Raw genomic sequence first — 12,940 nt, forward strand, 5'->3', positions numbered from 1 at the left:
AGCAGGGCGTGTCCGCCCCGAGGTGCCCGCCCCGCCCGCGCCTCCGCCGCCCGCCGGGCGCTCCCGGGCCGCTCAGTTCCTGCGTCCGCCATGGCGCGCGCCGCGCTGCTGCTGCTGCTGCTGCTGCCCGGCCTCCTGCTGCCCGCGCCCGCCCGCGGTGAGCGCCCGGGACCGCGGGGCACGGGGGGGACGGGGGGGTACAGGGGCGCGCACGTGGGGGACACGTGGGGGACACGTGGGGGGCGCACGTGGGGGCGCACGGGGTGGGCTCTCCATGCGTGCGCACGGGCTGGGCGCACGTGGGGGCGCAGGGTGGGCGTCCACGGGGGCGCACGGGGGTGCATCCTGGGGCTCATTCGGGGGGCGCACGGGCCCCTCCCCGCGGGCCGGCACGAGAGGCACCGGAGCCCCGGGCTGGGGCGGCGGCGGGAAGCCCGGGCCGCGCCCGCTGGAGTCTGGGGTCCCGTCCGCACCCCGTGGACCTGGGGACGCCCCCCCGCGCGCGCACTCTCCAAGCCGCCCGCGCGCCCGGGCAGCGCCCCAAAGTTCATCCTCCGCGGCCTTGTTCCAGAGGGGTGGGAGTTGGGGTGCGCCCCCAAACTTCAGCGTCTGGCCTTGCTCGGAGGGGGGGGTGGATGCGCCCCCAAACTTCAGCGTCCGGGCCTTGCTCTGGGGGGTGGTGGATGCGCCCCCAAACTTCAGCGTCTGGCCTTGCTCTGGGGGGTGGTGGATGCGCCCCCAAACTTCAGCGTCTGGCCTTGCTCTGGGGGGTGGTGGATGCGCCCCCAGACTTCAGCGTCCGGCCTTGCTCCGGGGTTTGGGGCGCGCCGAGGCTGCAGGAGGCCGGTCCGGCCCCGCCCCGCGTCCGCGGCCTAAATTTGGATCGGCCGCCGCCCGGCCTGCAGCTCGCGGGGCGCAGCCTCTTTGCAAACACACTTTGCGCCCTGGAAGCGCGTCTTCCAACCAGACGCAGAACGGGGGGGGGGGCGCCCGGCCCGGAGTCGGGGCGCCGCGCCCGGGACGCTGGAGGGAGAGGGACGCGCCCCACGGGCCCGGCCACGTCCCCTGCCCGCGCGCCTTGCACCCCCGGAGCGGCCCCGGGGCTTCTTTTGGGGGCAACTTAACTTTTCTGCGCGGAGCTCTGGACCCCCCACCCCCCAATAACTCCCCGCACCATCTTGGGGGACCCCTGGGGCGTGGCTCCGACTGGAGGGGGGTGGGGTGGGGTGCAGTAGAGAAGGGGAGGGGGTGCATGGGGAGGGGAAGGGGTACAGAGAAGGGGGTACAGGGGAGGGGACAGGGGACTCTGGGCTCCCCGCCAGGAGCTACAAGGACTCTCAGGAACTGGGGCTAATTGATTCCAGCAACTTTTTTAATTTGTCCGCTTTGTCGGCCAAGAGCTGAGAGATCTGGGGGGGCCGGGGGGGCGGGGGGCAGGGGGGGCGAGGGATCCAGGCGATGTTTGCAGCCTGCTCCGGGGTGTTGTGCTGTCCGTCACCCCGCCTGGGCCGGCCCCCACCCCAGTCTTCTGTCCCCAAATCGCTCGCCCGCATTGGGGTTCCCCCCCCACCCCGTGTGTCCCTGAATGCCCAGCCTGCGACGTCACCCCTCCCTGTGTCCCAGCCAAGCTGTGTCCCAGGTCTTTCTGTTCCCTGTTTCGTGAGTGTTTTTAAATAGTTGTTGTTTGCTTGTTTGTTTGTGTTTGTTTACAAAGGTCTCTGGCATCCCCTTCTGGTGCATGGTCCACCCCCTCCCCAGCAGTCGGGGGGCCAGTCGCCCCTTCATCTGGGTGCTACCTGGCCATTGAGTTCCACGTCAGATCCCCCCAGGGGACGGAAGCCTGGTCGGAGCAGATGGAAGAGGCTTTGGGAGCAGGGGGCTCACAGACCCAGGGTCAGTGGTCAGCCCTGGGGCAGCGAGTGAGGGGCCACCCCAGTGCTCTTTGGGCAGCAGGTGCGACAGGGCTTGCGGCAAGGTGGGCTCCCCAAAGGATTCCTAAGATAACATGACACCCACGGCCACCCTGCAGGACGGGGCGCAGCTGCCCCCGGGGTCCCCCAGGCGGTCAGTCTGGTCAGTGTCCTGGAAGCGGCCGGCGGGCTTGAACCGCTGACCTCACGGTGAGCAGCCCGGAGCTCCTGGCCTGCCTGTCTCTAGAGTGGAAGGAGCTCCGGAGCAGGGGGTCCCTGGGGTGCCCCGTTCTCAGGCCCCTCCGAGGGGACTGGGAGCCCCCCCTTCCTGAGCCCCGCAGGGCGCTGAGGGCAGGAGCCCCCCCTTCCTGAGCCCCGCGGGGCGCTGAGGGCAGGAGCCCCCCTTCCTGAGCCCCGCAGGGCGCTGAGGGCAGGAGCCCCCCTTCCTGAGCCCCGCGGGGCGCTGAGTGCAGGAGCCCCCCTTCCTGAGCCCCGCAGGGCGCTGAGGGCAGGAGCCCCCCCTTCCTGAGCCCCGCAGGGCGCTGAGGGCAGGAGCCCCCCTTCCTGAGCCCCGCGGGGCGCTGAGTGCAGGAGCCCCCCCTTCCTGAGCCCCGCAGGGCGCTGAGGGCAGGAGCCCCCCTTCCTGAGCCCCGCGGGGCGCTGAGTGCAGGAGCCCCCCCATTCCTGAGCCCCGCAGGGCGCTGAGTGCAGGAGCCCCCCTTCCTGAGCCCCGCAGGGCGCTGAGTGCAGGAGCCCCCCTTCCTGAGCCCCGCAGGGCGCTGAGTGCAGGAGCCCCCCTTCCTGAGCCCCGCAGGGCGCTGAGTGCAGGAGCCCCCCTTCCTGAGCCCCGCAGGGCGCTGAGGGCAGGAGCCCCCCTTCCTGAGCCCCGCAGGGCGCTGAGGGCAGGAGCCCCCCTTCCTGAGCCCCGCAGGGCGCTGAGGGCAGGAGCCCCCCATTCCTGAGCCCCGCAGGGCGCTGAGGGCAGGAGCCCCCCATTCCTGAGCCCCGCAGGGCGCTGAGTGCAGGAGCCCCCCTTCCTGAGCCCCGCAGGGCGCTGAGTGCAGGAGCCCCCCTTCCTGAGCCCCGCGGGGCGCTGAGGGCAGGAGCCCCCCTTCCTGAGCCCCGTGGGGCGCTGAGGGCAGGAGCCCCCCCTTCCTGAGCCCCTCGGGGCGCTGAGTGCAGGAGCCCCCCTTCCTGAGCCCCGCGGGGCGCTGAGGGCAGGAGCCCCCCTTTCTGAGCCCCGCAGGGCGCTGAGTGCAGGAGCCCCCCCATTCCTGAGCCCCGCAGGGCGCTGAGGGCAGGAGCCCCCCTTCCTGAGCCCCGCAGGGCGCTGAGTGCAGGAGCCCCCCCATTCCTGAGCCCCGCAGGGCGCTGAGGGCAGGAGCCCCCCTTCCTGAGCCCCGCAGGGCGCTGAGGGCAGGAGCCCCCCATTCCTGAGCCCCGCGGGGCGCTGAGTGCAGGCTCCGCCGGGACTAAAATCGAAACCAAGCAGACACTGCGGCTTCCATCCCGATCCCCCGGGAGAAAGGGGGAGAAAAGGGGGGGCCGCACCCCCCCCCGTGGGGTGTCAGGCAGAGCCGGGCAGGGCCCAGAAGTGGGCGACCAGGACTTTCTGCCGAGGCGCTTCTGGGGGTTCAACCCTGGGACCTTGCGGTGAGCAGCTGAGTGTCTGTCTGTCTGTCGGCCACGGACACACGTCCTGCACACTCAGAGATACTCAGAGACAGAGACAGGCACTCAGAGACACTCAGAGACACTCAGAGACAGACACAGACACACGTCCTGCACACTCAGAGACACTCAGAGACAGAGAGACACTCAGAGACACAGAGACAGACACACGTCCTGCACACTCAGAGACACTCAGAGACACTCAGAGACAGAGAGACACTCAGAGACACTCAGAGACAGAGACAGACACACGTCCTGCACACTCAGAGACACTCAGAGACAGAGAGACACTCAGAGACAGAGACAGGCACTCAGAGACACTCAGAGACAGAGACAGACACACGTCCTGCACACTCAGAGACACTCAGAGACAGAGAGACACTCAGAGACAGAGAGACACTCAGAGACACTCAGAGACACTCAGAGACAGAGACACTCAGAGACAGAGACAGACACATGTCCTGCACACTCAGAGACAGAGAGACACTCAGAGACACTCAGAGACACTCAGACAGAGACAGACACACGTCCTGCACACTCAGAGACACTCAGAGACACTCAGAGACAGAGAGACACTCAGAGACACTCAGAAACAGAGAGACTCAGAGACACACAGAGACACTCAGACAGAGACAGACACACGTCCTGCACACTCAGAGATACTCAGAGACACTCAGAGACACTCAGAGACACAGAGACACTCAGAGACAGAGACAGACACTCAGAGACACTCAGAGACAGAGAGACACTCAGAGACAGACACTCAGAGACAGAGAGACACTCAGAGACAGAGACAGACACACGTCCTGCACACTCAGAGACACTCAGAGACACTCAGAGACAGAGAGACACTCAGAGACAGAGAGACACTCAGAGACAGACAGAGACAGAGACACACAGAGACAGAGAGACAGACACATGTACTGCACACTCAGAGACACTCAGAGAGAGACAGATAGAGACACTGAGAGACACTCAGAGACAGAGACACACAGAGACAGACACACGTCCTGCACACTCAGAGACACTCAGAGACAGAGAGACACTCAGAGACAGAGAGACACTCAGAGACACTCAGAGACAGAGAGACACTCAGAGACACTCAGAGACAGACACTCAGAGACACTCAAAGACACTCAGAGACAGAGAGACACTCAGAGACAGAGACAGACACTCAGAGACAGAGACAGACACACGTCCTGCACACTCAGAGACACTCAGAGACAGAGACAGACACTCAGAGACACTCAAAGACACACAGAGACAGAGAGACACTCAGAGACACTCAGAGACAGAGACAGACACTCAGAGACACTCAAAGACACACAGAGACAGAGAGACACTCAGAGACACTCAGAGACAGAGACAGACACACGTCCTGCACACTCAGAGACACTCAGAGACAGAGAGACACTCAGAGACAGAGAGACACTCAGAGATAGGGACAGATAGAGACACTGAGAGACACTCAGAGACAGAGACACACAGAGACAGACACACGTACTGCACACTCAGAGATACTCAGAGACAGAGAGACAGACATACACTCAGACACTCAGAGACACTCAGAGACACAGAGACAGAGAGACCCACGACAGCAGGAAGAGGGCCTTGGGAAGCCGGAGGGCGTGAGGGGTGTCCCGTGAGGGCTGAAGGGGCTGGGCTCCCTCTGGCCCTGAGACGCCCCCGCCCACGGCCGGACTGGCCAGTGAGTGACCATGGAATCGGAGCCCCACCGGCTCCCGGGCCCCCAGCACATGGCCCTCCTGCCTGTGTGGCCACCAGGAATGCCGCCCCTCCCGTCCGAGCGTCTGTGGGTGTCCGTGTCTGTCTGTCTGTCTGTGCTGCGCCGCCCCACAGGCCCAGCCGCTCTTCCCGGGTGCTGGGGAGCCCCTGCCCTCCCCTCCCTGTGCCGCCACCCCCACAGCGCCCACAGGCTGCCCGCCCGCCCCAGCCTCTTCCCGTCGCCCTGGGGGCTGGTGGGACCCTCGCTGGGTCGGTCGGTCAGCGGTGGGTGGCCAGGCCCATCTTGACCCTCTGTGGGCGCAGACCGGCTGGCACCCCGTCCCCCGGGCAGGAGGGGAAGGTGCTCCGGCCCAGCTTGACCCCAAGGCGGGCAGTTCAAACCCCCAGCCGCTCCCGGGGGGGGGGGGGGGGGGGGGGAGACCGGCTCTCTGCCGCCCTGTCCCCCAGGCTGTGCAGGGCCTGCCCTGCTGACCTCACACGGGCAGCGGCTGGGCCCTGGCCCCTGTCCCCTGTCCCTGCCCCTGTTGCCCGGAGCTGTTTCCGGGCAGCCTGGCCTCTGAGCTACGCTAATCTCTGGGTGGGGCCTCTGTGCATTCCAGGTGGCCCCTCGGGCTGGAATTTCCTGTTTCAGAAGGTCTGTCCGTCAGGCCGTCCATCTGGGCCCCAGGAGCCACCCGGGTGTGTCAGCGGCCAGGGGGCAGGGCGTGGGGACCCAGTCCCTCTGCAGGAATGTGGGACTTCCCTTCTCCCCCCACAGTCGCTCCCCGGGGCCTGGGAGACCCGGTAACCACAGGGACTGCCCCGCGAGAGACACAAAGAGATGGGGAGACACAGAGACGGAGAGACACTGCAGGAGGGGCGGACGGGGCAACCGGGCTCTCAGGCTGTTGGGGGTTCTAAGAAGGGAGAGGGGGAGACCGGGACGAGAGAGACACGGAGCTCGGAGGAAGCAGGGGTGGCCGAGCGGTCAGCGGGCAGCGGGCAGCCGGAAAGTCCCCTTAAGTCACTCGTTAGTCATTGAGTCTGGGAGGGACTCCCATCCTTTTGAGAGGAAGGTTGGCGTGTGAGGGTGAACCCCAAACTCTGAGGAGCTCAGGACACCTCTGGGTGGGAGGGGGGGACAGCGGGGGGCAGAGAGGACATGGGGGGCAGGTATTCACCAATGGCCGAGTGCTTGTTTTGGACCCAGGAGAGAAAGAGACAGAGAGACAAAAACAGAGACAGACATGCAGTGTGTACAGGAAGGGAAGGAGGCAGAGACAACCAGAGATAGAGAGACAGAGAGACACAGAGAGGAGGCGAGAGGCCGACAGAGACGCCGGGGACAGAGACAGTGCGAGAAGGGAGGGAATGAGAGACAGGCAGGCAGACAGAGACAAAGAGGGGCCACAGAGATGCAGAGACAGACAGAGACAGAGAGCATGAGCCCAGTAGGGCAGACAGACAGACTGAAGGGTCAGCATTGCTGGGCCGGCTTTGTGCTGCTTCCCCGACTGGGGACAATCATGGACCGCTCTCCTCCCACCCCCTCCATGACCCCCACTCCGCCCATGACTGCCCGCTGCACACCAAGCCCGTCCACCGCTCCCGTGCAGACTGACCGCCTGGGAGACCCCCAGGGGCAGCCCCGCCCCGTCCTGCAGGGTCCCCGTGAGCCGGCGTCCACTCGAGGGCAGTGTGTCTGATTTGGTTTTGTTTCAGAAAGAGTCGCCGTGAGTCAGACTCCCTCCTGGCAGAGGGCTTGGTGTCCCGTAAGCTTCGGTTGTTCTGCACCACGCGCTCCTCAGAGGCACACTGAGGCAGAAACAGGGGGTGACCCCTGCCCCTGGAGGGGGCCGAGGGACTGGGAACGGGGGGTCAAAGAGGGCAGGACCTCCCCGGCCCAGAGCCCACAGAGACTGAGCCTTCCCGTGGGGCTGGTGCCCTGGGCTCAGACTCGGGACCTCCAAATCTGTGAGAAAACGCGCCTCTGTTTCTCAGCACCACCCCCTTGTGATGCTTCTCCCCGCGGCTCCTCCTGCTCCAGGGCTCGGCGTGGCTCCGTGTGTCTGGTCAGCGGCAGTGTCTTAGCGCCTCCCAGTGAGGTGTCCACCTGATGGACAGGCCAGACTCCGCCCCTTCCCTCTGAATCCTCTCCAATGGACACGGGCGATGTAGGACCCCCGGTGGGCGACGCAGAGCTCTGGGATTGCAACAGGCAGGTCCCGGGGGAGAGAGAGCGGTTACATTGTAGCCCTTGCCCGTGCTGGGGGGCTCCCGGGGAGAGAGAGCGGTTACATTGTAGCCCTTGCCCGTGCTGGGGGGGCTCCCGGGGGAGAGAAAGCGGTTACATTGTAGCCCTTTCCCGTGCTGGGGGGGTCACTGGGGAGAGAGAGTGGTTACATTGTAGCCCTTTCCCGTGCTGGGGGGTCCCTGGGGAGAGAGAGTGGTTACATTGTAGCCCTTGCCCGTGCTGGGGGGTCCCTGGGGAGAGAAAGTGGTTACATTGTAGCCCTTTCCCGTGCTGGGGGGTCCCTGGGGAGAGAAAGTGGTTACATTGTAGCCCTTGCCCGTGCTGGGGGGGCTCCCGGGGAGAGAAGCGGTTACATTGTAGCCCTTTCCCATGCTGGGGGGGTCCCTGGGGAGAGAAAGTGGTTACATTGTAGCCCTTTCCTGTGCTGGGGGGCTCCTGGGGGAGAGAAAGTGGTTACATTGTAGCCCTTGCCCGTGCTGGGGGGGTCACTGAGGAGAGAAAGTGGTTACATTGTAGCCCTTTCCTGTGCTGGGGGGCTCCTGGGGGAGAGAAAGTGGTTACTTTGTAGCCCTTGCCCGTGCTGGGGGGGCTCCCGGGGAGAGAAAGTGGTTACATTGTAGCCCTTGCCTGTGCTGGGGGGGTCCCTGGGGAGAGAAAGTGGTTACTTTGTAGCCCTTTCCCGTGCTGGGGGGGTCCCTGGGGAGAGAAAGTGGTTACATTGTAGCCCTTGCCTGTGCTGGGGGGCTCCCGGGGGAGAGAAAGCGGTTACATTGTAGCCCTTTCTCGTGCTGGGGGGGTCACTGGTGAAGTGTCCTGGTGGGGAGGAGAGGGTGGACACTCACAGGACGCGTAGGTGAGCGGTCAGCTCCCAAGACCCTCGGAGAGAGGCGTTTTCCCCCTGGTCTTAGGTGACCCCAGTGGAAGGGTCATTTGGGGCTCCCCCCCCCCAAGGGGTCGCGACCCACAGGTAGAGAAACGCCAGACGTGGAGCCTTCTGGTCTCCGGGTCCTGCAGGCTGAAGCCCTGGCGGTCCGATTAACGTCCTAAATGGTCATTCCTCTTATGGGGGGAGGGCGGGGGGCCACCAGCTGCTCCCTGCATGGCCTGCAGCCCCGTCCCTGCAGACTGGGGTCCCGGGCACTGGGGGGCCCTGGGGCCATTCCCGGGGGATGCTGGGAAGGTTTCTGAGCTGTTGTCCTCGCTGCTGAGGAGTGTGGGGCTGCTGCTGGCTCCCCAAGACCCTCTGCTGCTGCCCCTCCGCTTCCCCAAGCACGACGTCCTTCCCCAGGGACTGGCCTCTCCCGAGGACGCGTCCACTGTCCCTGTGACACGGTCTCCCCTTCCTCTGGGGAGGAAGTGGAACCCGGGGGGTGGAGAAGGGGTTGGGGGGGGCAACGCCCCGTGGGTCTCCCGGTGCAGCTGCGGGACTGAGCCCGGACCGCGCCCTGGGGCTGGAGAGCCTGGTGGGCAGAGCGGATGCACCCATGGACGGATGGCTGTGTGGACAATGGCGATGCGTTTGGTTTTGGGGGGGCTGGGGGGTTGAGCTCAAAGGAGACACGGAGGAAAGGCCTGGAGACCGTGTCTGGGGACCTGGTCTGCCGAGGGGGGGCGCGGGGTGCGGGGAGACAGGGGCGTCCGGGGTGAAGCACCTTGGTGAGCGAATGCACATGGAAGGAGGGGGCGGAGGGAGCCGCTGGGCAAATGGTCCTATTATAAAAGATAGGGGTGAAGGAGGAGATGCCGACTCACAGCGACCCTGCAGGACAGGGCGGTCTGGTCTCTCTCCCCAGGAGCTAATGGGTAGAGAGATATGCAGATAGATCGATATGCAAATGCATAACCGCATAAATATGCAGATAAGCAGGTAGTGAGCTTACTGCCTGGACAGGGCGGAGCTGCCCCTGGGGGTCTCCCAGGCGGTCAGTCTGCACGGAGCAGACGGCCTCGTCTTTCTCCCAAGGAATCGATAGGTAGAGATGCAGATGATGGATGGATAAATTGATTGATTGATTGATGACCAGCCCCTGGGGGTCTCCCAGGCGGTCAGTCTGCACGGGAGCAGCTGGGGGTTTGAACCCCCGACCTTGTGCCGTCTTGCCTCCTGCCTGAGACTAGAGGCCCCGCTGGCCCCACGGACGGAAGCGGGTGGAGGCTGCACTGAGCTGCCCGGCCGGGAATCGAACCCCGTCCCTGGCATGGAGCGTGAGGGTCCTGACGCTGAGCCTGCAGGCGGCGAGATGGGGCGCTGCCGCTGCCCCCCCCCCATGCCGTTGTCTGGATCCACTCTGCGCGGGGGGGGGGCGTCTTGGGGGGAGAGCACACGTGTGTCTCTCCTCTGAGATCTCAGAACCCTGACGGGCCTGGGGCGCCCGCTGTCTCCTGGTCCCTGAGCACGTCTCTGTCTCTGCTGTGCGTGTGTGTGAGACACAGAGACAGAGAGACAGAGACAGTCAGAGATGGAGAGAGACACAGAGACAGTCAGAGAGAGACAGAGATGGAGAGAGACAGAGAGACACAGACTGAGAGAGATAGAGAGACACATAGAGACAGTCAGAGAGACAGAGAAAGAGACACACAGAGAGAGACAGAGACACAGAGACAGTCAGAGAGAGCCACACAGAGACAGAGACAGTCAGAGAGAGACACAGACATAGAGAGATAGAGAGACACATAGAGACAGACAGAGACACAGAGAGAGATATAGAGACAGAGGGAGACATAGAGACAGTCAGAGAGACAGAGAGAGACACAGAGACAGTCAGAGAGAGCCACACAGAGACAGAGACAGTCAGAGAGAGACACAGACATAGAGAGATAGAGAGACACATAGAGACAGACAGAGACACAGAGAGAGATATAGAGACTGACAGAGACACAGAGACAGTCAGAGAGAGATAGAGAGAGACACAGAGACAGTCAGAGAGACACACAGAGACAGAAAGAGATAGAGATAGAGACACACAGAGAGAGATAGAGAGACACAGAGACAGTCCGAGAGACAGAGAGAGATAGAGACAGAGAGACAGAGACAGACAGAGACAGAGAGACAGACACAGAGACAGAGAGAGACAGAGAGAGAGACACAGAGACAGACAGAGAGAGACAGAGAGACAGAGAGAGACACAGAGACAGACAGAGAGAGACAGAGAGACAGACACAGAGACAGAGAGAGACACAGAGAGACAGAGACAGTCAGAGAGAGACACAGAGACAGACAGAGAGAGAGACAGAGACAGACAGAGACACAGAGAGACACAGAGAGACAGACACAGAGACAGAGAGAGACAGAGACAGTCAGAGAGAGACAGAGAGAGAGACACAGAGACAGACAGAGAGAGAGACAGAGACAGAGACAGAGAGAGACACAGAGAGACAGACACAGAGACAGAGACACAGAGACAGAGAGAGACACAGAGAGACAGACACAGAGAGACAGAGACAGTCAGAGAGAGACAGAGAGAGAGACACAGATAGAGATAGAGAGACAGAGGACTGGAAAGAGGCAGGTAGAAATGCCGAGTCTCCTTTGAGCTGAGTGTGAGTCGCACGCGCCCCCCCCGGCCCCCCGGCCCCCCCCCGGCCCCCCCGCAGGGACCTGCAGGCTCCAGGCTCCATGTGGTCAGGGGCCTCCTGCCGCCTGTCACTCACTCCCACTGCTGGGGAGCAAGCCAAGCCCGGCCACACCACCCGCCCGGGGAGGGGAAGGGAGGGGGGGACGGGTCCCAAGGGCGTGAGTCAGCGGGCAGGGCGGTGGCCCCTGGGCGGAGCCCTCCTTGGGCTGCCAGGACATCTGGGCCTTGCTCAGGGCCCCTCCCTGCCCGCCCGGAAACCACAGGGCCTGTGGGTGAGCCTGCTGCCTGCAGGGTGCGGTGCCGTATCCCCGGAACCGGGAACGGGGGGGGGGGGGGGGGCACAGTGGGGCCGCCGGGCGCTGAACCGAAGGCCGTGGGGGCTCAGTTCACTCAGAGCCAGAGGAGCAGCCTGGGGCGAAGCTGGGGACCCCCAAGGCTGGGCGAGGGGGACAGGGGGGCTGCAGGGAAAGGGGGGGCAGTCATTTCTGCTCCCTCCCTGGTCCAGTAACCCACCTCCTCTTGCTTCTTCGTGTCTGCCAGTTACGCATCTGCCTCCCGTCTGTCTCCCAGGGAAAGGTGGAGGGGGTCCTGGGGGGCCCTCGGGGGATAAGCCCCCCCTGCCCTGCCCTGCCGTTCGCCCCTGTTGTAGAGACCCCTCCCCAGGGCTTGGGGCCCCCAGGCTGATGTTCCCGCCCTGCTAAGACAGAACAGGATGGACAGATGCGGTGGGTGTGCCCGTGGAGCCGGTGATGGACTCGGCACAAAGGGGGCTCAGACCCGGGTGCCCCCGGGAGGGGAGGGCTGGCAGGTCCGGGTGAAACTGGGCATCAGGTCAGGGGTCAGAGACAGACGCACCCCAGCCTGCAGAGCACAGGGGTGCAGCCGGGGGTGGGAGACTGCTGGGGGCCAGCAGGGCGGGGTCCAGCTCAGCCTCGCCCACAGTGTGGCCCCCCAGCACTCACACCCAACACACACGCACTCACTCTGCCACGGGTCTCGCTTTCTGCACAGCTGTGCTGCCCACAGGTGCACACGCATGATACCCACACGCGTGTGCACACAGGTGCACACAGCACACACACGCCACACGCCTTGAATGCACACACGCCACACCCAGGGGTCCCTGCACCTGCTCACACACGGTCACCCCTGCAGCCGCCCGACGGGCTTGGTCAGGGCCCAGGAGAGATAGATAGATAGATAGATAGATAGATAGATAGATAGATAGATAGATAGATAGATAGATAGATAGATAGATAGATAGATAGATAGATAGATAGATATGCAGATAGATAGATATGCAGATAGATAGATAGATAGATAGATAGATAGATAGATAGATAGATAGATAGACTGGATAGATAGATAGACTGGATAGATAGATAGACTGGATAGATAGATAGACTGGATAGATGGACAGATAGATAGATAGATAGATAGATAGATAGATAGATATGTAGATAGATAGACAGACAGACAGATAGATAGATAGATAGATAGATAGATAGATAGATAGATGATAGATAGATATGTAGATAGATAGATGATTGATTGGTAGATAGGTAGATAGATTGATTGATTGATTGATAGATAATATATAGATGATAGATAGATAGGTAGATATGCAAATAGATAGATAGATAGATATGCAGATAGATAGATAGACAGACACACTGCCATCGAGTGGACGCCGACTCACAGTGACCCTGCAGGACAGGGCGGAGCTGCCCCCGTGGGTCTCCCAGGCGGTCAGTCTGCAGGGAGCAGACGGTCTGGTCTTTCTCCCCAGGAATCGATAGGTAGAT

At 63.0% G+C, this 12,940-nt stretch overlaps 1 protein-coding gene across 1 annotated transcript in view; it reads left to right on the plus strand.

Annotated features, from left to right (window-relative positions):
• The first annotated feature begins 24 nt into the window (after nt 1–24).
• Nucleotides 25–12,940, plus strand: part of LOC142434625 (CD99 antigen-like) — a 27,756-nt gene continuing 14,840 nt past the window's right edge. The window contains exon 1 of the mRNA XM_075539305.1: nt 25–157. Within this exon, the coding sequence (XP_075395420.1) occupies nt 91–157 (67 nt within the window). The 5' untranslated portion in view covers nt 25–90. The remainder of the gene's footprint in view (nt 158–12,940) is intronic.

The sequence above is a fragment of the Tenrec ecaudatus genome, chromosome X, assembly GCF_050624435.1.
Source record: "Tenrec ecaudatus isolate mTenEca1 chromosome X, mTenEca1.hap1, whole genome shotgun sequence".
Lineage (NCBI taxonomy): Eukaryota > Metazoa > Chordata > Mammalia > Afrosoricida > Tenrecidae > Tenrec > Tenrec ecaudatus.